The sequence below is a fragment of the Xiphophorus couchianus genome, chromosome 2 (assembly GCF_001444195.1).
Source record: "Xiphophorus couchianus chromosome 2, X_couchianus-1.0, whole genome shotgun sequence".
NCBI classification, from domain to species: Eukaryota; Metazoa; Chordata; class Actinopteri; order Cyprinodontiformes; family Poeciliidae; genus Xiphophorus; species Xiphophorus couchianus.
In genome coordinates this window covers 26,616,196-26,640,139 of record NC_040229.1, presented here as the reverse complement: position 1 = coordinate 26,640,139, position 23,944 = coordinate 26,616,196, and the positions used below count along the sequence as shown (strand labels likewise).

General features: G+C 41.7%; 1 protein-coding gene across 2 annotated transcripts in view; it reads right to left on the bottom strand.

The window, feature by feature from the left end:
- shisal1b (shisa like 1b) overlaps positions 1-23,944 on the bottom strand; it is a 52,340-nt gene that overhangs the window by 9,316 nt on the left and 19,080 nt on the right. Inside the window, exons 2-4 of one of the 2 annotated variants that reach the window (XM_028044884.1) lie at positions 16,411-16,620; positions 12,959-13,172; positions 7,723-8,028 (exon numbers count right to left, since the gene is read on the bottom strand). In XM_028044884.1, the coding sequence (XP_027900685.1) occupies positions 7,723-8,028; positions 12,959-13,172; positions 16,411-16,477 (587 nt within the window). In that variant the 5' untranslated portion in view covers positions 16,478-16,620. Of the gene's footprint in view, positions 1-7,718; positions 8,029-12,958; positions 13,173-16,410; positions 16,621-23,944 lie in introns of those variants that run through there. The other variant, XM_028044875.1, reaches the window with a different exon arrangement.

Genomic DNA, 23,944 nt, shown 5'->3' with positions numbered 1-23,944 from the left:
GATGGCGAAGGTGATAAGATTTACTACACACGGATGGTAACGCTGAGTCACTACAGGGAGCTCTGCTTGCGACGCCTGGTGAGTCAGGTGCGCGCGCCAAATGTGGCCACAGATGTCATCTCGCGCGGACCGGTCTCCACATGGTGAAGCTCAGCTGGCCCACTGAGCTCAGAGCCCAGATCGAGTGGGCGGACGTACTGCTGCTTCTCAGTGCGGAGTGACTTATCAGTCGCCAAGGGATTCAATATGGAGCTCTGGCTGATTTTGCAGCGGTGTCATTTAACGTTGCCCAACATCTTATTCCTTTCCGTTTTATTATTATTATTATTTTTTATATATGACTGTCCTGGCAGATGCTCAGATTGCATGAAACCAATAATGACTCGTGCATTTTATTATTTTTTTTATCTGCTGCAAAACAAATACGAGGAAAGAAACCTCTAATGTGTCTTATCTTACCGCTCGAGATATTTCTGCAGCACAAACCAAATCCAGTCGGACTTAAATGTCAGCAGCTGATCAGATCATTTTTGCAGAATCTTAGAGTGGATGCTCTACAAAGAGAATACAGGATGAGTCTTGATCGAGTGCAGACGATTCTCAGCGCGAGCTCCCTTACAGTATTTTGGTTTTGTGAAACCCAGACGGAGGTGAGCTTCGCCAGCGCCTGGAACTTGAAGTGGACAAATTGTCCCGCCTTGACCTTTTTCACATTTTGTCCGACTGCAACAACAAAGCATTTTATCTGATAAACTATTAGAAAACAGTGCAACATTATGAAGTGGTAAGGACGAGGAAAGAAAGTTTTCAAAGTTATTGTGGATACTCGTAGCACTCAACCCACTCTGACACAATACCTTGCAGCAAAGTAGCCGAGAGGTGCACGGAGGAGCTGCAGAGATCTACAGCTCAGGTGGGAGAATATATTGACAGTATGAGGGACAATAAGAGTGACGAGAAAAAAAAAAAAAGACACTGGTCAGAAAAAACCCCCAAAAAACCAAAATGTCTTCAGCAGACGCAGAAAAGCAGGAGTTCACCTTCAAGCAGGATAACAAGCAAAAACAGCCAGACTACGATTAAATAGTTTGTAATCCTTTGTTAAAAATGCCTAGTCAAAGTCAAGACTTACATAATAATGTGTAAAAATCTCTATATAATTAAGTCTGTAAGAAAAACCGCTGTAATAGCAGTAAAAGGCGCCTTAGCGAAGCGCTGACATAGGTGGGCTGAACACAAATGAAGGCAACATTTTAAGTCATTAATCAATTTCCTTCCACTTCACAACAATTTTGCATTACTTTGTATTAGTCTATCACATAAAACCACACCAAACACTGGAGTTTTTGTGGAGAAAAAAAGAAGAAAATGTTAAAATCTGACTAGATTTGTAACATCCTGTCCCGGGTTGTCTCTTCGTTAGCTCCTTTTGGCAAAAGAACATGAAGTGAGTCTGTGGAGCAACGATTCCACAATTATTCAACAAATTCTATCTTGAGGTTTGTGTTGTTTTTTTTTTTTTTGGTCTTTCCATTCTGAGAGGAACAAACTGCCTTGATTGAGAATCTTTAGTTTCTGAGATACGCCTTGCTTCACAGACCTGAATAGATCAATCAAACTAGCTGCTCTGATTGTAGGAGTTAGCCGTTTCACAGGCCACGCTGTATGCTAATGCAGAAAGAAAAATCAGATACAAACTTTAGGGGGAAAAAAATAAAAATCAATCACCATCTCGGATGTCGTTGCCATTAGGCTTCCCATTTACCCTGTGAGTAAACTTCCATCTGCAGGCAATTTCCTGTATGCAAAGAACCGGTGCATCGCTCCAATAAAACCAAGATAAACCACAATATCGGGTGGACTCAATATTTTCCCCTTGAACGTAATTTGCTGAAGAGCGAGAATTAAGTTTTCCATATTTGCTCAATCCGAAGTGAATATGTTGAATGGCGGAGTTTAATAAACGGTATCCATGGAGAGAAAGTAGAAGCGCTTTCTCAGGCCGCCTACACTGAAACCCCCAGCAGATCTGCAGCAGTGTAAACCAGCCGGCTCACGTAGCGAAACAGAGAGCAGTATTCCCTCTGCCGAACACCGAGCTGAACTTTCTCCGTCCGCGGATACTTCGACTGGATCGCCGTGCTGCACTGGCAGCCATACGGTGCAGAATGCCCAAGATTCTGTGAGGACTGGGATTTGTTTTTAGATGCCGCTCAGCCAGTTTTGGGATTTGACCCACACTCTGTGTATTTACATTTGGCCCAGCAGATGTTAAACCAAGTGGACCCAGTTAGTTTCTGAAGCATTTCCCTGCAGTCTCCCCTGGCGGTGGAGGGGGAAAAGATCCCCACAGTTAAAACAAGGGGCCGCCTGATGACGCACTGCGTGGGCATCATCCATTGCGGCCTGCTGTCGCCCATTTTGGTTGCTTAACACTTTTAAGAAGAAGTGTGAGCATTATCAGCATTCAGAGGAGAGCTTAAACGTGTGAAACTGCAAACGCGCGCTTCTAATCTCGTCCCGAGAAACTGGCTGTGACTGAATTTAGCTCCAAGCATCTGTCATGTCGCTTTACTGATTGTTCAAGAACTGTTTTAGGTTTTGGTAAGAGTCGCCCTGCTGCTTTCTTTCCTCTTCTTTTTCTTTTTTTTTTTTTAAAGAAAGCAGATACTCTTTATATAGCAACACATCTTGGACAAGATATGACATCAATCTTGACCAAGTTAGTGTTTGACTTTTTTTTTTTTAGAGCGTTGACGTTGGCTTCCCTTGTTAAACTAAACAGGCACTGCCTTGTAAAATGTTTACACAGCATAAAGTTTTCCAGATTTATCACAGTACAACAAACTTCAATGTACTTTACTGGCTTTTTACTTGACATACCAACACAACGTAGCGTACATGGTTTTCACAAGCTTTTGTGAAATAAAATCTTTAACGTAGTGCTCCTAACAGACTCCTTCACTTATTATGTCCGGCTAAAATGTAGAAGGCTAGCCTGCGTGATGTAATGTTTACAGTGGCCAACCATCTGGCTGGTGGATTTAAGGCAAACACACTGAAAATCAACCTCTCTTCTGTTTTAATGTTAATAATTAACACACATCCAAAGCAAACAGCGTTTACACACGGATCACGGGGTTTCAGCCAGTGGTAGTTTCTTCATTACCAAAGATGTAGAACAAAACTTAAAATGCAACACATGCCATTGGTGTTTTTACGCAGTACACTTGAAATAAGACACAAAGAACCTAAAAGTAACTTTTCAGCGAGATACATAAGTTTGTTTTGTAATAATTTGTGAATATAGATTTTAAAAAGTACTGGTTAAACTGACAGACTTTTTTTTCCCTCCACTTAAAGTAGGAAAAATGTTTTTCATATTTGCAGAAGAAACCAGACAAAAATACTTGCAGCGTGACGCTCTAGAATGTCTGACATTCGTTTTATATGTAACGCTCATTTTCAGTCCAAGTTCACTTCGGTTCTATGTAGCTGCTTGATTGAAGCCTGACCTTTGATGTATTATCAGCCAAAAACAGGCTCATATTTGTGGGTTATTGAACGTATGTTATGTGAAAGAGGATTTAGTGGTGGCAGCATCATACTGTGTGGGTTTTTTTTTTTTTTTTTTAGGAGATTCAGAGAATATGATCAGAGTTGATAGGAAGATTAGCTAAATGCAGACCAATAAGTAACCTGTTGGGGTTTTTAAAAATTACATAAATAGGACAACAACCCTAAACATAAAGCCAGAGTTACAATGAAAAATATTTAATTTAAAGCACTTTTCTATGCTAAAATGATTCAGTCAAAGTTCACACCTAAATCCAGTTGGAACTCTTTACAATTTCCTTAGTTAGTGGAACCGTGAAGTGTGATTGTAACCCAAATATCCCAAAGGAGAAAGTCTGGCAATCTCTCTGTGGATTGGAGGAAAATCACAGAGTCTCTAATAAGAAGAACTAAAGCTGGTAGAGACGAACCAATAGCTCCACAGCTGCACTTATAATGAAGTATAGTTCCACTAATTGACTCCGAGAGCTAAATACAATTACACACCACACTTTTCAGATGCAATTTGTAAAACATTTTGATCATTTTCCTTCCATTTTATAATTACACACTACTTTGTAATTGTAGATGTGTGCTAATTAAACCGTGCTAAAATTGCTGAATATGACAGCTGAGGATGTAAATACTTTTACAAGGTGAAGTGGTTAACAATTTTAGGTCCCCCTTTAATTTGTTGTATTTCAACACTGTAACATTATCCACCCAAAAGCTGGCACACAGGCATTAGAGAGGAGCCTAAGCCAGTGTAGGATTGATGAGTCCCATCATCCCGAACAGACTTTGTGTCTAATGAGGAGGCTCTACGGATCTGTTGAGTCTAAGTTAACCACGTTTCCACCGGCAGAGGGGTCTCCAGATCCCCTCTCCAGCATCCCCACTCCTCCGTCTCTGGGTCCACGCAGTCCACACCGCTTCTCCTAGCCATTTGTCAAACCGTCGCAACATTAAATTATCACGGCCCAAGAGACACGTCTACCTCGAGGAAGAGACCGAACCCTGGTCAGAGAGATATGGGCGCGCCGCGTCCGAGACGGAGACCTGGATGAAAAATCACCTGCGCAAAAGTGGATGTTTGTTCAGGCCGCGCTCCCTCGATTCTGCAGCTTTTTCATCAAAGTTTGAACAATGTCTGGCAAGAGAGGAGGATATGTTTCCCCCCCCCCACCAGTCACTGCGCTCCGCGGTTCACTCCGGGTGTCGTAAATCATCTCATTTTGTCTTAACTCCGCTCACTTGTGGGGTTGATGCACCTTGAGTCTTCCTGACTGCTCTCAAAAGCAATAAAAATAAACACAGAAAGGATGAAGGATGGTGTTTTCCAAAGAAAACACCACAAAAAAGAAAAAAGCGGTTTTTATGTGACCCAGAATACTTTCATTTAGCTTGAAGGAGTTTTTTTCCAGACCATTTTTTTCTAAAACAGGCGCTGGATGAACTCAAACCAACAGGCATTCACAGACATGGAGGCTAAATGCTCTGCAGGAAGACATTTATTAGGACAGAAGGATGGGAGTCTGTGTTCCTGGAAGATGTGTTGATTTTATCTGCTGTTGCCTGTAACGGTTTGTGTGCAGTCTGCTTATCTCCGTGTTTGCTCTTTAACTAAACTAAACTAAATGCTGAGCTGGATGCTGGAGCCCCTGTTGACTTCGCAGGAGATATTCTGAAAACAGTTATTTATGCTGTTAGACTCGTGGCTTCCCCGCCATGTTGCTCTTGAAATAATAAAGCACAAACTACAAAGAAAACAAAACAAATATATATATTCTTTTGAAAACAGAGATAAACAACATTTCTGAAGTCAGTCACCTCACTGGTATCCAAACATCTGCTTCCTTCACTGCTCTCTTCCAAATGGCAACACGGTATCCATGTTGGAAATGTGCTTATCAGAGCAGAACAAATCACATTGTGCTGTACTCCACAGAGATTTACGTAATGCACCTGTGGATATTTTTTTGCAGCAAATATTAACAAATATTAACCATATGTTAGCATCGATTGGTTTTTAGCAGACCGTTTTTTTTTCCCCCCCAGAAATCATGTAAATCAGATATTTGGACCATTAACCGTAACGAAACCTCCACTGCATTCAGCCCGCTGTTACCGAGACGCCGTAGCCTCAGAAGGAATATCCAAGGATAGCAACTATATTTATTATGTTTATTACGGAAGGGCTGCATAGCTTGTTTTATTGGATAAAACATGAGCATGCTTGCTCTAAAGCTCCCACTGGGGAGTATCTTGTGGCTGTGAACTGCGTGGTGACATTAACCAGATGCCTTGCGAAGGTAAAAAGGCCAAGTAACATGAAGATGTTCGGCTCTGACAAACTAGTACACTGTAATGTTTTTTTTCGGGGGGCGGGACGGTAAAAGCTAGGAGAGAAAAAAAAATCCCAGTAGCAAGCGATGTGTTGGAAAGATTTTAAAGCCCTAATTATTTCTCAGCAGCCAGAGGTTACAGAAGCGTTTCACAGCGCTCTTGATTAATAGTTTATTTATGCTATCAGAAGGTGATTAGCTTTCATTTTGGTATTTTTTGCATCTGACTAGAAGAGCCTATTTAACAATGTTAAGGCAAAAATAATAAATAAATAAATAAATAACTGATCGTCATTGTTCAACTGATCATCCGTCTGCTGTTTACCAAGACTGCCATTTTTTTTATCTCAGTGTGATTTTTAGATAACAGTAAAAGCACGATGCTTTTGTAGAGCTAGAACATCCTCTTTATCAGGCTGCTCTTCAGTCAGAGGCTTTTTTGTGTTCACTGCAACACTGATCACTACAGGATATCCCTCCTATCCACAGCCATTACCAGTTCTTTGAAAAAACCCTGCATAATATGAATTCTGACAGTAATTAGGACTAATTGTGCTAAATTACAAGATGCTACAGGCAGTTTAACATGTGACCTATGCAGTCATGGTGACTACACGCCATAAAATCCCACTTAACTCTGAAAACCTGTGTCACAGTGACTCCTCTCACACACTTGCTATAATGTTGCCTCTGCTCCTAGCATTAATAATCAATCGCCGTTCACCACAGAAAGGCTCCTTAAGTGTCCCATACAACGAAAAGATTTAGTTATGGGGAAATAAATTTAAAATAAATACCCCCTTGTTAAATTCTCCATAAATGAGGGATGTGCCACACGTCTTAGGGATGGTTGCGTTCACTTTCATTAGCCTATTTAAAGCCAGACCAAAAAAACGAACAATCATACAAACCCGTCTCACAAGTAGGCTGAAAGATATCAAAAGGCGACAGATTATGACCCGACCTAAACCCATTCAAGAGCACAAGAAATAGACATTAACATCTGTTCATTTGGAATGGCTTACAAAGCAAGTTGTAAAACATTTTGAGCCCAAAGAACCATCTCAAACGAAAAAGTCTTGATCATCAAAATATTCTGTGGACTAATAAGATAAAACAAGAACTTTCTGAAAAGAGAAAAAGCAACAGAGTACTTCACCTTTTGGACATTTATTTCTATAAGTGATCAGGAATTCTGATTTCTACTCGTACAACTTGAAGAAGCATCTCTTGACATCAGTTTGCGATCTTAAACACAAGGTCACATGGGTTATGCAAGCAGGATGATCAGATTGGGAATCAGAGCTTTAAAAAAAAATCCACCTCTGGATTGGGAAAAGATTCTGAAGTGGACTAGTCAAAACCTGGAGTCGAATCTGCTTCACATACTGTGGCATGACCCTAAACCATTAATTAATTCGTTTATCACTATTCATGTTGTGGTGCAGCTAAATTAAAACAGTCCTACAAAGAAGAGTGGACCAAACCTTCTCCGCGGTCATCTAAAAGACTCTCAAAAAACAAACGCTGGTTGGTTGGGATAGCTTTTTTTTTATTCTAAGAAATTAAGCAGACCTTGGAAAACATTTTTGCATTTACTCAGGTAATCTTTGTGCGAAATTTGAATTTGTTTGATGATCTGAAGAAAGAAAGAATCACCAGAATCCGAAAAAGGGCAAACACCCAAACAGATATTTTTTAAAATTTGTACAACTTTGAAGATTGTAAATCAACTAAAATGTAATCAGTGCATCTCACTAGCACTATATATCACATCATTGAACTACGCCTACTCCTTTGTATGTGCCGTGTCAAGACTCACCATGCGGTGGACGTGTTGTAGGGCAGGAGCGTCGGGCTGTGGCTCTCTCCTCTGAGGCTGTGTCTGGGTTGGTAGTGGCTGCTGGGGACCATGGGCTGGGCTTGGGCCTGGACCTCGCTCTCCTCGGGCATGGACCGGTGCCACTGGTTCCGGGCCTTCTTCAGCCAGCGGCCGCCCAGACCCCACTTCTCCAGGTAGATCCGGCACAGCTCGTAGTTTATGGCTGAGTAGTAGAGGAAGTCCAGGGCCAGCAGCACCATGACGAAGAAGCCGTAGATCCACACGCCGACCAGGGCTGTGTAATTACTGCCAGAAGAGAGAGAGAGAGACGGGGAGCAACAGCCCGGCTTTATCTGGGAAAAGATGATGATTAAGAGTCTTTACACGCCGAGAGCTTCCATTTTGATATTCTAAAAGCTAAGCTCCCAAATCCCGAAGGCTATGGTGGTGCTGCCAGGTGTGAACGTTCGCTATTCACTTGGCAAGACCAAGATGTTCATCCAATTCTCCCTTGGTAAAAAAACCAAAAAAACAAAAACAAATTCAAAAACAGATAAATAAATATAAACCTCCATCTGTTCCCTTTGCAGTTTCTTAAAATCAGCTGCACAAATTGGACAAAGAATTTAATTAGCGCAAGAGACTTTTTAATCCCCCATCATTCTGGCTTTGACAAAAAAAATTTAAAAGATAAATAAAAACCAACAAACATCTCAGCTCTTATGTTTCACCTCTTACAAATTTCTTTTTCCACGCGTTACATGATCCAGCTGGATTTATGTGGGTCACATTGAACTACTTTAGTCTACCAGCATCCATAAAGTCTAACAAGGTAAACGAGCAAAAAAAAAGAAAAAGTTTCAGAAAATAAGCTTCCCTGAGAAGTGGGAGACTAGGCCGTTGTGCAAACGGGGGATATTAAATTATCTCTGAGTGTGACATTTCTGCTCGAGTTGGCACTGAGGGCATTTAGTCGGGGGAATATCCCACAAATGGATGAAAAGAAAGAAGAAGAAGCAAAAAAAAAAAAAACCTACTCTGACTCAGATGAGGAGCTGACACTCAATATTACTTGAAAATAGAGATTTATTTGGAGGGAAGCAAATTTTATTTGCCTCGCTATCCAATTATAGTAACCGCACTGATTAACGGCGTGATAAACCGTGATGTGAAAATGCTTCTAGATTTAGCAAATCAAGTGAATCCTATTACGTTGTGAAATCTCAGAGCCCTGTAGATATGAATCTGAAGAAACTGCTTCAAATGGATGTGCTGAGCTGCCCGGAGGTGCATTAGGGTAGATGACTGCTGCCTCTGCTCTCAGATCTGCGACAATGCATGCTCACCTCACCTGCATTTTCCCACTTCTGAGTTAGAAACAAACACTTATTAAATCTTGTGGGACGCGTCGAGGAGAAATGTTTACAGTACGGTGCTATATGTGTTTAGGAAGAAATGATGCTCATTGCTAGGAGGAAATTGTCGACTTGTTATTAGATACGTAGACTTAAATCCCTCCGAGGGTAGATGATGCAATTCATCAGCTATCAACAGCTCTACCTTCCCTGCCTGGTTTTTTTCCAGCATTCATTTTAACGTGACTCCGCCAGTTTGCCTTGCAGCAGTCTAGAGGAGCTGGAAATATCCAGAACTCAGAAGAGAGAATCGGTTGACAAGAGAACTGGTTGTGCATCCCATCACTTTGATCTTTATGAGTCAAAAAAACAACACACATTGTTGGAATAAAGTCATAAGAAGCCATGACTGCAGCAGCTTACGTCGTATGACCTTAATCCATTTAAGGACACAGTAAAGAACAAGCGTGTACTCTGACCAGATGAAATGGGAATTGAGATGTTGAGTTGCTTTTCTTTAGCTCAGAGCTGAATGCAGCAGGCTAGGAGGTAGAGACTGTAAAAAAAAAAAGAAGGCTGAGTTCAAGGCAGAGGTTCACATTCCAGCAGGACAACATCTCCAAACACACAACCGAAGCTAAAACAGAAGGCTTTTCAGATCAAAACATATCCTTGTGTTTGAAGGGCCTATTCAAAGTCTGTACTGATATCCAGTTGAGGCGATGCTTGAAAAATATTGTTCTCAGACACTCACTGTCCAGTCTGACTAAACTTGCTCTATTTTGCAAAGACGAACACATCTCTACTGATGTGTATGCCACACTATTGAGTTGGTTTTTTTTCACAGTTTCAACTGTACTATTTTGTGTTGGAGCAACACATAGTACTTCGAAAGTTGTATTCGTAACCACTTTCAATGTTTATAAAGTCGAAGGGGAGTAAATATTTTTTGCGTTTCCTTTCTGCTCCTGTTTTTACTCTACATACCCTGACGACTCCTTCAAAGGTCAAATGCCCTTTGGTGTTCAACACCTGCAGCACTAAACCTCCACCCTGTAATAACATTTCCACCATGTGGTGTGAGGAGAGAGCAGAGTTGGGGCCAGTTTTTCTTCTTTTTTTTTATATAGCTTTGCCAGTGGTAAATATCAAACCCGCAGGCCCATCACCTTTTGAGCCAAGATGAAAGAATTGCTCACTGGGCTTCCCAATGCTAAAACCGAAATACCACGGCCTGCTGGGGGAGGAAAGAGGGGCAGCGTGAATCGACTGCATACTGGGAGGGCATTAGTACAAAAGGCTGTGGCTTTGCCACCTAAACCTCCCACTGAGAGCTCCCACAGAACGAGAGCCACGGTTTTTCTGTGTCCTTCATGCAGCAGAAATCACCTCAGCCTGCTAGTGAAAAGCCTGTCCTCCAGTTACATCGTACCACGGCTCGCCAGTACGGACCTAACTATTAATCCTTTCCATCCAACAACTGTATTTTGATAGAAACTAGACAGAAAAAAAATAACATAACAGAGGACATAGCGTCGGCGCAGCAGTGTTGCGGGCAGGTGGGCCGATCGCCACAAGTGCTTTCAGCATCTGCTCTTCACTTTCATGCTTTTGAATGCCTCTCTGTAAGCTGCGGCTCAATGTCGACGAACCTCTTCAGCAAAAGGTGAACCGTGTCAACGAGCGGGACGGCGAAGAGAAAGTCGGTCCTCTTGCAAACGTTGCGGTTTAAAACCTTTTGGTCCAACGTAGCTGCAGGCGGAGAGTCGCTGAAGAATCACGGCCTCCACCTTTTTCTCACTAGTCGCTTTAATTAACAGCTCCTGTTTATGCCTCCATTTTATATCCATGGTTGGGCTCCTTCCTACATACACTTCATATCAATAAACAAACCATTTGCAAGCCCCAGCTTACATCATTGCGTATTGTTTACGTTTTTATCTATATTTAAACTTTTAAAAATAATTTTAGCAATTGATCATATTTGTACATGTACATTAATTTCTGGGCTGCACAGTGGCGCAGTTGGTAGCACTGTTGCCTTGCAGCAAGAAGGTCCTGGGTTCGATTCCCGGCCAGGGTCTTTCTGCATGGAGTTTGCATGTTCTCCCTGTGCATGCGTGGGTTCTCTCCGGGTACTCCGGCTTCCTCCCACAGTCCAAAAACATGACTGTCAGGTCAATTGGTTTCTCTAAATTCTCCCTAGGTGTGAGTGTGTGTGTGCATGGTTGTTTGTCCTGTATGTCTCTGTGTTGCCCTGCGACAGACTGGCGACCTGTCCAGGGTGTACCCCGCCACTCGCCCGGAACGTAGCTGGAGATGGGCACCAGCACCTCCCGACCCCATTAGGGACAAGGGTGAACAGAAAATGGATGGATGGATGGACATTAATTTCTCAAAAGCGAGCACCTTTTCTTGTCATTTTGGAAGAGTCATAAAACCACACTTCCCTGCCCTAGACCATAGATAATAGAATATTACTCTAATTGCCAAACTGGTCGGTATAAAAAGTCCAGAATGATCCATTCACTTGAACAGGTACAAAATAACAAAGGAATGAACTGAGCAGCACCCATTTAAGTCAGCTAACACGGGCATAAATTGTACATTGTAATGTAGTTTGGTGAAAAATGAAGAAAAAAGACTTGACTGATGTTCTGTTTTGTGTGTGTGTGTGCGCGTGTGTGTGTGTGTGTGTGTGCGTGTGTGTGCCATGTTTAGTAACAGCTGGGACCAGCCAAATCCCCCTCCTGTCACCACGAACAAGATGGCAAGGAGAATGAATAAGTAAATGAATGAATGATGTCGCTACACGATTTATCCATTCATAGCCTAACAGTGTTTGCTTGCTCGGTCTGACACGATTTTTCCCGAGACATGACCATGACACATATTTACTAAAACGAAAACAAAAAAACAGCGTGGATAGTTATTGTTTTTTTAGCCCAAATGCTCTGTTGACTGTGACGCTTTAATCAAACACTGGTGACCCAGTTTGTTTTATTAGAGAAGAGAACAGAAAGTTCCTCGTCGTCCTTCATTTTTAACAAGTCGTACAACGACCTGATCAAACTCCACTGAATCTCTTTAACAAGATGAAATAAGAAATGTAAGATGGTGAAACAATGTAGATGTCACTGGGTTGTCATAGCGATTCCAGTTCACAACGGAAAATGACTTTGTTCTCTGAATATTGTTTGCGTCTTGCACACGAGAAGCTAGCAGAAGCTAACGCTGGCTAAGTTCATCTTAGGCTTTTTAACACATTTTAGAGCCGAAAGCTCAGCTCCATACATCTGCATGTATCCAATCTCATCTTGCTTTGGTAGTAAATTATGAAACTAGGGTTCTTGAATTTGCAACACGCAAACAGTCTTGCTTAAAGAAATTCACAAAGAAATAATTTTCTTTATTTTAATAAAGAAATATTCCATTCACGCTGATGGTGCGTCCACACTGTGGTGGATGCCGATGGGCATATTTGGAAACCGGGGTCCAAATTAAATTTTTCTAAGGACCTGATACAATATCGGCTCAACTCTGCTCAGCATGCTGCTCTAAAGCCATAATCCAAGCTTGTGGTATTAAATCAACCCAGTCTGTCTTTGATCTAAGACTATGTTCGCAAATACAACCCTCATGTTGGGTTTATTTTTAACCTTTCTTTTTCAAAGGTGTGTGACTTTTCAAAAGTGCCATAGAGTTTTTGCACAATCACCAAAAGTATGTGAAGATCCCTTTATGCTTCCTTCTGCACAGTGTTGAGGATGATTTAAATGATAAAAGACATTTATTACAACATTTCACCCTGATTAAACTTACGAATCTTTTAAAAAGCCTTACAAGGAAACAGGCAACGAGGCAGTTTAATGCGGACTTACTTGTGTGCGTAACCGTCTGAGGTGGTGGTGAGGTTGACCTGCATGACCATCTGAAACTCTGTGTCGTTGCAGCAGTACTTGAAGGCCGTGTTGTTGTGGTGACAGCAGAACATGTAGGTCTTGTTGTCTGAGAGGCGCGGGCAGTGGAATCCAAAGTGGTACCGCCCTTTATGGTCGAAGTAGGGTTCGCACACCCGGTAATGAGCCGAGAGAGCTGCAGCGTCGGAGGAGAACACGACAAGTCATTGTTGCTGTTTTCAGATCCATCCACTCAGAGCAAATGTAACTCATGACCTTTGAGGCAGAAAATTGTGTTTATCTCCGGGCTCTGAAACCCCTTATTAGATTTATAGATTGGAATACTGCTCTTAAAGGAAAGGTCTTGCAGCCTGCAGCTGCTGCACTGGAAGACCTCAGAATACTTAATGTTGTTCTTTTTGTTTGGCTGTTTGCTTTGGAAGCTGCTGGACACAGAAAGACTCCATGTGATAATAAGAGGAACGCGAAGCGAGCAGGGTTTAACTTGAAAAATAACCAAATATGAACCAAAACCAAATGCAATTCTCGCGCGCGTAATTATTTCACATGATTTGAAATAATTACCAACAAATTCCTGGATTGTGTTCTGGTAGAAGCTGGAAGGACAAAACCTTACAATTTGTTAATAAAACAAAAAAACAAAAACACACTCCCTCTGTTTTATGTAGAATCTAAAAGGACAAAGTTAGAAAAGGAGGATCATTATAAAGTAAAAGAAAACCGGACTGAGCAAATGGTAATTCTTGCTTATTTGCATTCCTATAGAACTGTGCTGTCAAGTTCCTTCAGCGTCAGAGCGAGATAAATATCTGCATTCTTGCTGTTTACTGGGAAAAATAAAATAATGTAGCTTCTGCAGTGGAATCGGGCAGAAAATAACCTTTTTGTTGACATTAAAATCTAGGGAATCGACTTCAACGTGAGCTCAGACTCCATCTGATAGCAGAACAACTCCATAAGAACAAAGAATGTGACATTAAAACATGCCGCAATTCTTCCACTTTTGTCCTCATTAATCAGCGCTAGCTACTTAGCATTGTCTCATTTTTATTACCAATAATAAGTGCAGGAAAACATATTGCAGCTCGCAGTGAGACAGCTGTGCTGCGCCGTGGCGGTATAAAAACTGCACAGAGGACATTTATTCACACACTTAATGAGCTCAAGCACTTGCTCTCCGTTAGACTTGTGCATACTCATGAAGAAAACTGCTGAGGCTGCCTTCGTATGTATCTCTTTAATAATCTTCAACCTTTGTTTGAACAGAAGGAAAGAGCAGAGAGGAGTCGACAAGTAGCCGTAAAGTAGCTCCAAAGGTTGACAGAGAAATAAGGAAGTAACCTTGCAAACGTATTAATGCCCCATTCTGTCATGTTACGACCACAAACGTCAGCGTTTCTAATCAAGACTCTCTGATATTCCAACACAAAATAGTGTGTAATTGTGAAGGTTTTTTTTGTAGTTTTCCCAGATTAATCCTCTTTTTGCATAATCTGTCACTGAATGGCCACTTGCTGGGTTTGAAGAGAGACACCTGAAGCCTGGAATATAGTGTTATATAACCCAACTCTGGTTTATCTTCTCCACAACTTCCTCCCTGACCTCTCTCTCTCTCCGCTGTGCTCCTTCATCTGCTCAAATTAGTAAAGTAGTAAGTAAATTCTAGGATTTTTCTTAGGGTTATTAGAGTAAAGGGTACTCGGTACAAATCCATGAAACATGTAAAAAAAAAAAGATAAATAATTATTATATGTACTGTTGCAACTTGTTTGTGGATATGCTAATATGATTTGTTGCTCTCTCGGTGCCTCATAACCATCAGACAAAGCATGAATAAAAGGACGCCTGTTGATGTGACGTGCTCTCGTGTCACTTCGGGTGTAAGTAACCCACCCACCTGCTTAATTTCATTAACACCTCCTGAGATTCAGGACGCCATTAACAGCTGGGCTCTCCCCGACGTAGTTTGTTTACAGGCTGGACACCACCACGGCTGTTTGCAAGCGGAACAAAAAGCCTCTGAACGTCAGAAAGTGTTCACACGGCGCTCCTGTTGATCTGTCGCTGCTTTCACATCTGTACGTTTCTTGTTTCTTTTGCTCTGAGGCATTAAAGTTAATGATCTATTTTATTTGACTCTCATTTAAAAGAAAAGGAAATTGACTAAAGTAACTTCTTATTTCTCAGAATGTGAAATAATGGCTTAATTTGTCTTTCAGTTATGAAAACAGAGAAGTTATGAGCAAAGGCGGCAAAGTCATCACCTCTGACCATCAACTTTACGGCTACACAGACTTTCTCTCGCTTACAACAAAGACAAAGTCTTCAGTTTGGAAATATTTCCAATTACACACACAGTGGGTTATGGTGTAGCAACAGAAGGAACACCCCCCCATAAAACTTATTTATAAATAGAGCTGTAAAGCGATGAGCAACATGTCTGATTGCAGGTTTAGCTACCTGAGTTAAAACAAACTGATTAAAGTTCAGAGTTCACCAGTTAATTACTTTGAATTTCACGTGGATTTGGCGTGACGTTTTACACTTTTGACTGTAAATTATCCTTGCACACTCAAAAAGACATTATCGTTGACTAACTCCCCTGTTTGGAAAGCTGACAACTTATAAAGTGGACAACTAAGTCAATGTTTTGGTGAGGCCGTCACAAAGCCCTGATCTCAGTCCTACAAAGGGTGAATTTGAAAAGGCATTTGTGAGCGAGGAGGCCTACAAGCCTGACTCAGGTCCACCAGCTCTGTCAGGAGGACGTTTGTGAAAGAAAACCCAAAGAAGGGCGTGTTGTGGTGGCGTAAGGGATAGGGCGAACCACGTTTGGAGGCCTTGAGTCCTCGACACTGCTGTCGCGGGTTCGATTCCCGGACCGGACAATATTTGCCGCATGTCTTCCCCCCTTTCCTGTCAGCCTACTTTCATTTAAGGGACACTAGAGCCCACAAAAAGACCTCTGGAGGGGAGAAGAAAAAAAATCAGCAGATGAATGTTTTTAAATCAATTTAATGTATATAGGCATTCTCTGTTGCTTGTTGATTACAGTTGTCCTTTTTTTCAACAAACGTAGCCCCTTTTTGGGCTCTTCCTACCAAACACGACAACGTTTAGGCTCTAAACGCAGCATTTGTCCTCACATTGACTCTTCTGACCCTCAGAAATCAACAACTCCCAGTTTTTTCCGACAAACGTTTGCACATTTCGTTGTTTTCTCTGCATTTATGTCTCGACATTACAGGCTTTTTTCTTTTTGTCCTGAAACGAGGTCTATCTTTTAGAGCACAGGGATGAACGTCCTCCGAAGGTCTCACACGGGTGTCTGCAGACCCCTCTAATGGGACAAACCCTTGAGGGGGACCAGAAAGGCAGACTCACTGATGGACACAATCCTGACTTTTACATACCTGCAGTGGACAGCAGGAGGAAGATGACCGTCAGGACATTAAAGGACTGCCGGCTGGTGATAGTCATCTTCTTGTCCTCATGTGGGAAGGAGGATCGGAGCAGGTGGGGAGGATGGGGAAGGGGGAGGACCACTCTGTTTTAGCTGGATGTGGGCATCCTCTGCATGCTGACAGCTCCTCTCACATGGCTGCTGCTGGGAGACAGGACTCCTGATGGGAACAAGACAAGCAGGGAGAGAAAAGATTAAGATTTCTGATTCGGGTTTCTGGACGTTCCACTGAAACTGGGCCGACAGCTTGCCTGGCAGCGAACGCTGGCGACGGCGGCTCCCTAAATGTGTCCAAAATCTCGCGTAAAGTAATAGCTCCGCGTTCGGCTTAATTGTAACGAAGAAATTCGACGGCAGCTAAACCGGGTTCTGTGTTTGCCGCTCAGTCCAACTCATAAGTATTGGCAACTTCAAGCGATCAGCTGGAACAGACACAAAGACGACAATCTGACAGCTGGATTACTTCAGCAGGTTGCTGCAGTGAATCATCTGTATCCTGACGTCCATCCAGATGTCATTTTGACACATTCCTCCTACCTCCAAAACTATTATTTGGAGGTAGGAGGAACAACAACAACCCCATCTCCCAGTGGTAGCTGCCTCCCCACCTGGAAGGACAATAGAGCCAGCAGAACCATAAAACTGATCAAGACGAAGAGTTCCTCAGTACTGGATGCACTTCTTACTGCCATTCTTCAACAATAGCTAAATTAAACACACAAGACACCATTTTCTATGTATTACTTCTCAAAGCAGTAAGTTACTTATGAAAATCAGAGTAAAGGGCCCAGAGTAGAAGTGTATGCTGCAAAGTGTTGTTTTTAAAAAATATGGGTAAATCGCCCACAAAATATAACATATTAATGCTTGTCGTTAAAACTGATGAAATGTAGAAAGTTTTTGGTTTAAAATCTCTATTAGGAATTCACTTCAGTAGGTCATAATTGTTATTTCTTCAGCAGATTTTAATTTCAAACTACTGACAAATGTTTTGCTCTCCGCAAAACACTGAAAACAGGAAGGAAGATTAGGTGTCAAATACATGTTTTATTACGAGTGGTTTCGTCGGCAATGTCTTAAAATTAAACTTTAATCTGTTTCCCCCTCCCCCCTTTATTTATGTCAGAGGGAGAAGAGATAAATCAAAAGCTAATGCGATTCTATGACGTCGTTTGAACATGGAAATTGTGCAAGTAATGCAATAAAAATGCAGTGTTATGAGAAAAAAAGTGCATGTTTGTATCAAATATTTAATAAATTGCAGGGAATCCGCTCCTTCAGCACAGCGTCAAGAGTTTGGATCGTGAAGCTGCTGAGGAGCACGTTGCTTATAAATGATGCATTGTGGGAGGTCATGCATCCCCCTCGTTTCACCGCTTCCCTTCCCAGTTAGCGTTCGGATCTTCGTCACAGTTCTCTGTCCACTGATGGTAAGTAAGATAAATGAGACGCTGGTGCAACCTGCTTAGACACGCACCTTCCTTTTCCATTGCAAACGCGTTGCTTTAAGAGCACAAGAAGAAAGCACACTTCGACAGCTTCAGTTCGATAACGCTAATTTACTAATTACGTCAACAATCGAGTGAGCGATTTGCGACCTTAAAGTAAACACGCTCTCTGCTCTCAGACTATGATACAATGGACCCGATCTGCTCCTTTAAATATTCATGCGACAGTAATTTCACTGCTTTGCCGAAGTGTGCCTTCAAAAGTGACCTCTAAACTTTTCACCGCTTTACAGCTGCAAGTTCACGTAGGCGCAGGTGTCTCAAACTCCAGTCCTCGAGGGCCAGTGTCCTGCAACTTTTAGATGTGCCTCTGCTGCACCACCTGAATAGAATAATTAGGTTATTAAGGCTCTGGAGAACTGATCTACATAAGGAGGAGGTCATTAAGCCATTTCATTCCAGTGTTTTGTACCTGTGGCACATCTAAGAACTGCAGAACAGCAGCCCTCGAGGACTGGAGTTTGACACCTGTGACGTAGGGGAAAATTTGAAATCCCCCTCTCACCTCCCTCCCAGCGTGGGTTGCAAGGAGAGAGCGTTGCAAAAAAAAAAATTGACTACTGAATTATTGACAAGGGAATGGCGGCTGCCAGGAGAAACCACTTATATGAGCGCAGAAGGCCACCAGTGCAAAAAAATAAATAAATAAAAATAATCGAGGCCCATATTCAGTTCATTGTTGCATCACCATCTTTTAATGTTTTTTTTCTTGCGCCGTTCAAACCCGGAGTGCAGGATATCCATTTGGAGAGAAATTGGTGAATATTTTTATTGAAGGTATGGTCTGAATTTAATGTTCAGAGAGGAAAGACTGCAGCTCCATTCTGTGTCATTTAAAACAAACAACAAAAAAAACCCCAATCTAGTCAGGGAATCGTCCCCTGTGCTTACATGTGAAATATTTAAAGACAAGAGACTAGCAGACTACAGCGCACACGTTTACACTGCTGCGATTATTCCCATAGCAGAACGAAGAATGCTGTTATTCTGCTGCATATTTTATAGACGAGGGTACTATTTCCAAAGATGTAAAGAAGATCTTGACTACTTAAAAGACCTTAGTGATGAAAGGAGCAATCAGAAAGGTGAAAGGTTTTTTTTTTTTACAAATGTAGAGACAGAGCAATGTTATAACAAAGTCAACATTTTACATTATTTATGGAGCAGCAGTCGTCTTTTCAAGTGCAGTGATGCTGTGATCGAAATGATGAGGAAACCAAACAGGTTTTGTGCAAAATATGCCAATAAGCAGCGCAATCAATAAGCACTTTGGCTGGATTCATCATCTGCAAATATATCGAAATATTTTTAAGAGCACTGTATGAGACGTTCAGCACAGATCATATCTGCCTCAGAGCAGATCTCTAAGCTGATAAATCTGGTTCATAAATCAGACTGAAGGTGCTTGAGAAACTCATGCATTTCTTTTACAAATATTCAGGTGCTGGAGTGAAAATAAGTAAAAATACCAGCCAAAGTATGTGAAGTATCAATCAAGGTCATTCAAGGACCGCAAAGACAATTGGCTTTTGCAAAGACTTTTACACGACATGTTGAAATAATGAATATTTTGTCCAAGTGTTACTCAAAAGAACCAGAAAGTAACAACATCATCATTAAGTCCTGATTTATTTTTTTTTAAAACATACATATTTTTTACTTTCTTGATGTCATTTTATTTTATTTTTTTACAGCCAACTGGAAAACACACAGAAAATACCTATGATCTTTTCTTCAGCTATTTTAAAAGAACACTGCAAGCACAGATTTTTTTTTTCTTCCCCAACAACTTGAGTTCAGAAAAGGCTCATGGCAATTTTCACACTATTCACACTTCAGCACAACTTGGCTGCCAAAGCTGAAATCCTCCTGGCTGCAGGCTGTTTGGGGAAAGTTGCATTAGTTGGGTCCAGCAGACCTTCGCAGCATAAGTACTTCTGAGATCCTTTAAAAGGACCCTCAACTCAACGGCTATAAATCTAATTAATTGCCGTAATTTGGGGGGAATGTCAATTATCTATAAATACTTATATGTAGGTTAAGAAGCGTTTTGCTTTAAATGTGTGAGGCTAGAGATGTATGGAGGAATCGGCTGTTTTGAACCAGTTTTGAGCTTGAGAAAAACTGGTTTTCGATCAGGTATTGCTCCAGATGTAAGAGCTCCAGGTCCCAATATTCTGTGGTGTGGATGCTGTTACTGAATGAAGAAGATGCAAAGCAAGCTAGAGGGTGCATTACTGAGATGCTAACAAAGAAGAAGAAGGAAGCAAAGAGATGTAAAAAAAAAAAGAAATTTGACAAATTTCTGATCTCGAAAAAGCAGGGTTTTGTTCTTAGAGTTGCAGTAATCAACTTTAAAATAATGTTGGTTTTTTTACATTTGTTAAAACTGTCACGACATGACAGTATGACATGAGACAGATAATCTGTGAACAAATCGAGCTCCTATTGCCATCTGCAGAAATATACAGCCTGGTCAGAAACAACAAATCAGGAGGAGTATCTTTGAGCTGTCCATCATGCTCGTGCACCCGCGGCACACCACCCTGCTCTTTGCTACTCTACTATAGGTTTCCCACACCAGAGCCTGCCATGAATGCTAAGGCTAGTCAGCATGGCCATCAATGATGGCGGATAAGCAGTTTTCCTGTAAAAATAAGTTGTTTCTCATCCATAAGCACAATCAGCAGCACATACATGAGGTTGATTGACAGAGCCAAGACCTCCCTCCTGACTCTGATTGGTTGCTTTTGACCAGGAGCAGTGCATTTCTGCTGATGGCCACCGGGAGGATGTGGAGGAGCCTGAGTTTTTTCACTGAACATCTGTCTCATACCAAACTGTCACAACATGGTGAGAGTTTAAACAAATATATAAAAGGCATAATTTGTTTTATAAAAGTTACATGCTGCAACTTTCACCATGTCTTTGTACTTATTATTTTACACATTTTGACATTGTACCTCTTAATGCACTGTTGTTTTGTATGCAACTTTCAAAGATTTTATGTCATACATGCCACTTTTGAAGATGAGAATTTACATCTTTATCCTGGATAAATAAAGGTTTAACAATAATAATAAGTTCTGATCTCCAAAAACAACACCGGCATGGTATGCCACCAGTTGGCAAGAAGCGCAGTGGGCCCTGTAAAAATAGCATTGTCTCATGTAATAAAAATATCATCATGTGACCAGAGCTGCTAAACCCGCAGCCACAGCTGTTCGTCAGCATTAGAGCGAGTTCTCTCCTGACCTGATCCAATTAAGCGAATGAGCCCAGAGACCTATGAAGGCCTCCTTTTCCAGTCATCCTTGTTCTGTTTTATGCAAAACCATCTGCTGCCTTTATATTGCGACTTATCACCACCAGAAATCACATTTTATAGAAAACCTACGCTACCCTAATGGAGCCTGAGTGGATAAACAAACATGTTGGAGGAACGCTGTACCTGCCAGAGTTCCTGCTGGTTGTTTTGCTTCCTTCGACTGAAGGCTGCACATGATAACCAAACCAATCCATGGATGTAATATGGAGAATGTGTTTGTGGAGCACAGCGGGCTTTGTGTGCTGGATTCTTTAAACACATCTTTGATCAGTGACGCTCTCTTCCTGCTGGAGAGACGCAGGCTGCCAGGGTCCCAAGAGCCTTGTTAGAGTGGCATTTCTTATAGATTTCCCCACTCCTTTTATTTCCGCTCCGGGTTTAGCGCAGCGTCAGACGACAATACGTCAGCTTAGGCATGGAATCCCGGTCTTTAACAGACACACTCTTACGTCTGCTGTGGTCTTTCACATGACTTGTACGCCAGGATTTATCTGTTTCACATGGAGTCACAAAATTTACACGGCTACCTGCGCTGTTCAGCCATAAAAGGGTGAAGGTTCAGAGTGCCGCGCTTGTTTGCAAAGAAGAAGTGAGGGTTTGATGGGTTTGTGTAAAGAGTCTGACGGTAGTGAAGCAGAACATGGACTGTAAACATGCAGGGAGGCAAATACAGCATGGAGAAAAGTGTAGCGCTTCCTGGGAGGGAAAGTAGAGCAAACGCTCGTGCAACACGCAGATCAAGAAGATGGCCGTTGTCTATTAACCTTTTATTTTTCTTCTTTAAAAAGTTCCGAACACAAACATGTAAAAATAAAACCTTTGAACTCATAATTAATCAAAAACCCAAGGAGTTAAATTATGTATCTACGTGCTCCTCACTGTAGCCAAGGAGAAGAAATGAATGTGAAGTGACCAATTACTGCGACAACCACTGTGAAACTAACACACTTTTCATCACAACACAGCACGAGACCCAGATCTGTCAGTGGTGTAATGAGGAAATGTGCAGTGGAATATTTTGGGCTATTTGGAGATTAGACACAGTGATACACTGGCCATATCTCATGACTGTCCTGCTGCAAGTTTTAGTTTTGTTTGGATGAAAACTTCCAAAAACTTCAAAGTATGACTTGTTAATATGCTTTCAAAGAAGAAAAGATAGCTGTGTGGTCTTAAATCTTTTTTTTTTTATCTAAGCAACTTTTAAAATTACAACTTTTTATGAATAGATTAGAGAAAATATGAAAGCCTCTTATTTTACGTGCCACATTGTTCTCCATGCTGCTGTAGTGGTCTTAATATATGTTTATGTGGAGAATCAATCACCACTAAACTCGTGAGCCTGAAAGCATTAGGAGTCAGGTGCAGGTTAGAGATGGGGCTTCATTTTCACATGATGAGTGCCTGGGAGTGGCTCTGCTGATGGGCTTGTGTCCAAGGGCTGATCAACTGCAATAAGCCCTGCGCCTAATTAGTGCTTCTTTCGACTGTCGTCGTAATAAATGGGCTTTCATTCACTTTGTGTGCCATTAGAGCCTCTCTCAAAAGCCCTTCTGAGTTTCGCCGTGACATGAGGCTGTGCTGCGATCTAATTATTGTAATGTTGCACAGAGAGCGGACGAACTGTACGGAGAGCAGCTAACGAAGACTGTCAGAAATAGGGATTTGCTGTCGGCGCACGAAACTTTGCACTTATCTTGTCTGGATGACGTCGGTGACGTAGTGGCTTCCTTTAGATGCAGCAGATCCAACAACACTTGAGAGCGACACTTGTCGCATTTCTTGAGGCCGAGGAGTCGGGGTGTGTGCCTGAGAAGACGTCTTTGTCAACAGTGGCTCTTCATTAGCTTGCGTTCGGCCTAGCTTGCGTTCAGTCTCCATGGAAACCAGCTCGTTCGCGGGGCTCCAGTATTCTCCACTCCTTCTGTTAGTGCTTCAGGTCAGTTTTTCTCAAACTGTGGTCCGCGGGCGTCCCCTACTGGTCCGCAAGGTACTGCATGTAAACGACCGTTTATTTGCCGCGCGATACGTGAAGTGAGGTAGAGAATATGAATCGTGGTGCTATCGGAGACGACAAATAGCCCTCTCAGATGCTTCAAACGGTTTTCAAGTACGTATCACGGTTCGCGAACGGGAAGGAGTTGTTAGGACTGCTTTTTTCAGTCAAACTGGCTGACTCAAAGAAATAGAATTCTGTCAGCCCTGAGTGTGTCTCACTCACAGCTGATAGAAATGGCTTCATTACCATAGCAACAGAACAAAGAACAGGACAGAGCAGAGCAGCTGATTAGGACTACAAAAACGCATCACTGTAGTTCTAACTATGGCAGAACATGCAGGTTAGAACTACATCATGGCAGAACTGTCAGTTACTACAGAGGAGGAATGAGTCGGCCTTTAGAACTACTTGTGTTTTGGGCATTTTATAGCTGATTTTAACCAACCATTGGTACACACAGGGTTAGTGTGGCAATTTTAAATTAATCTTAATAAAAATGTCAAAATAAAAGCCTTGACAGTTTTTACATCAGGTAATTGCTCTTTTGGGCATTATATAACTGATTTAACCCAATCGCTGTTACTCATGGGATTAGTTTGGACATTTAAAATGAAGTATATTTAAAATTTCAAAATAAAAGCCTTAATAC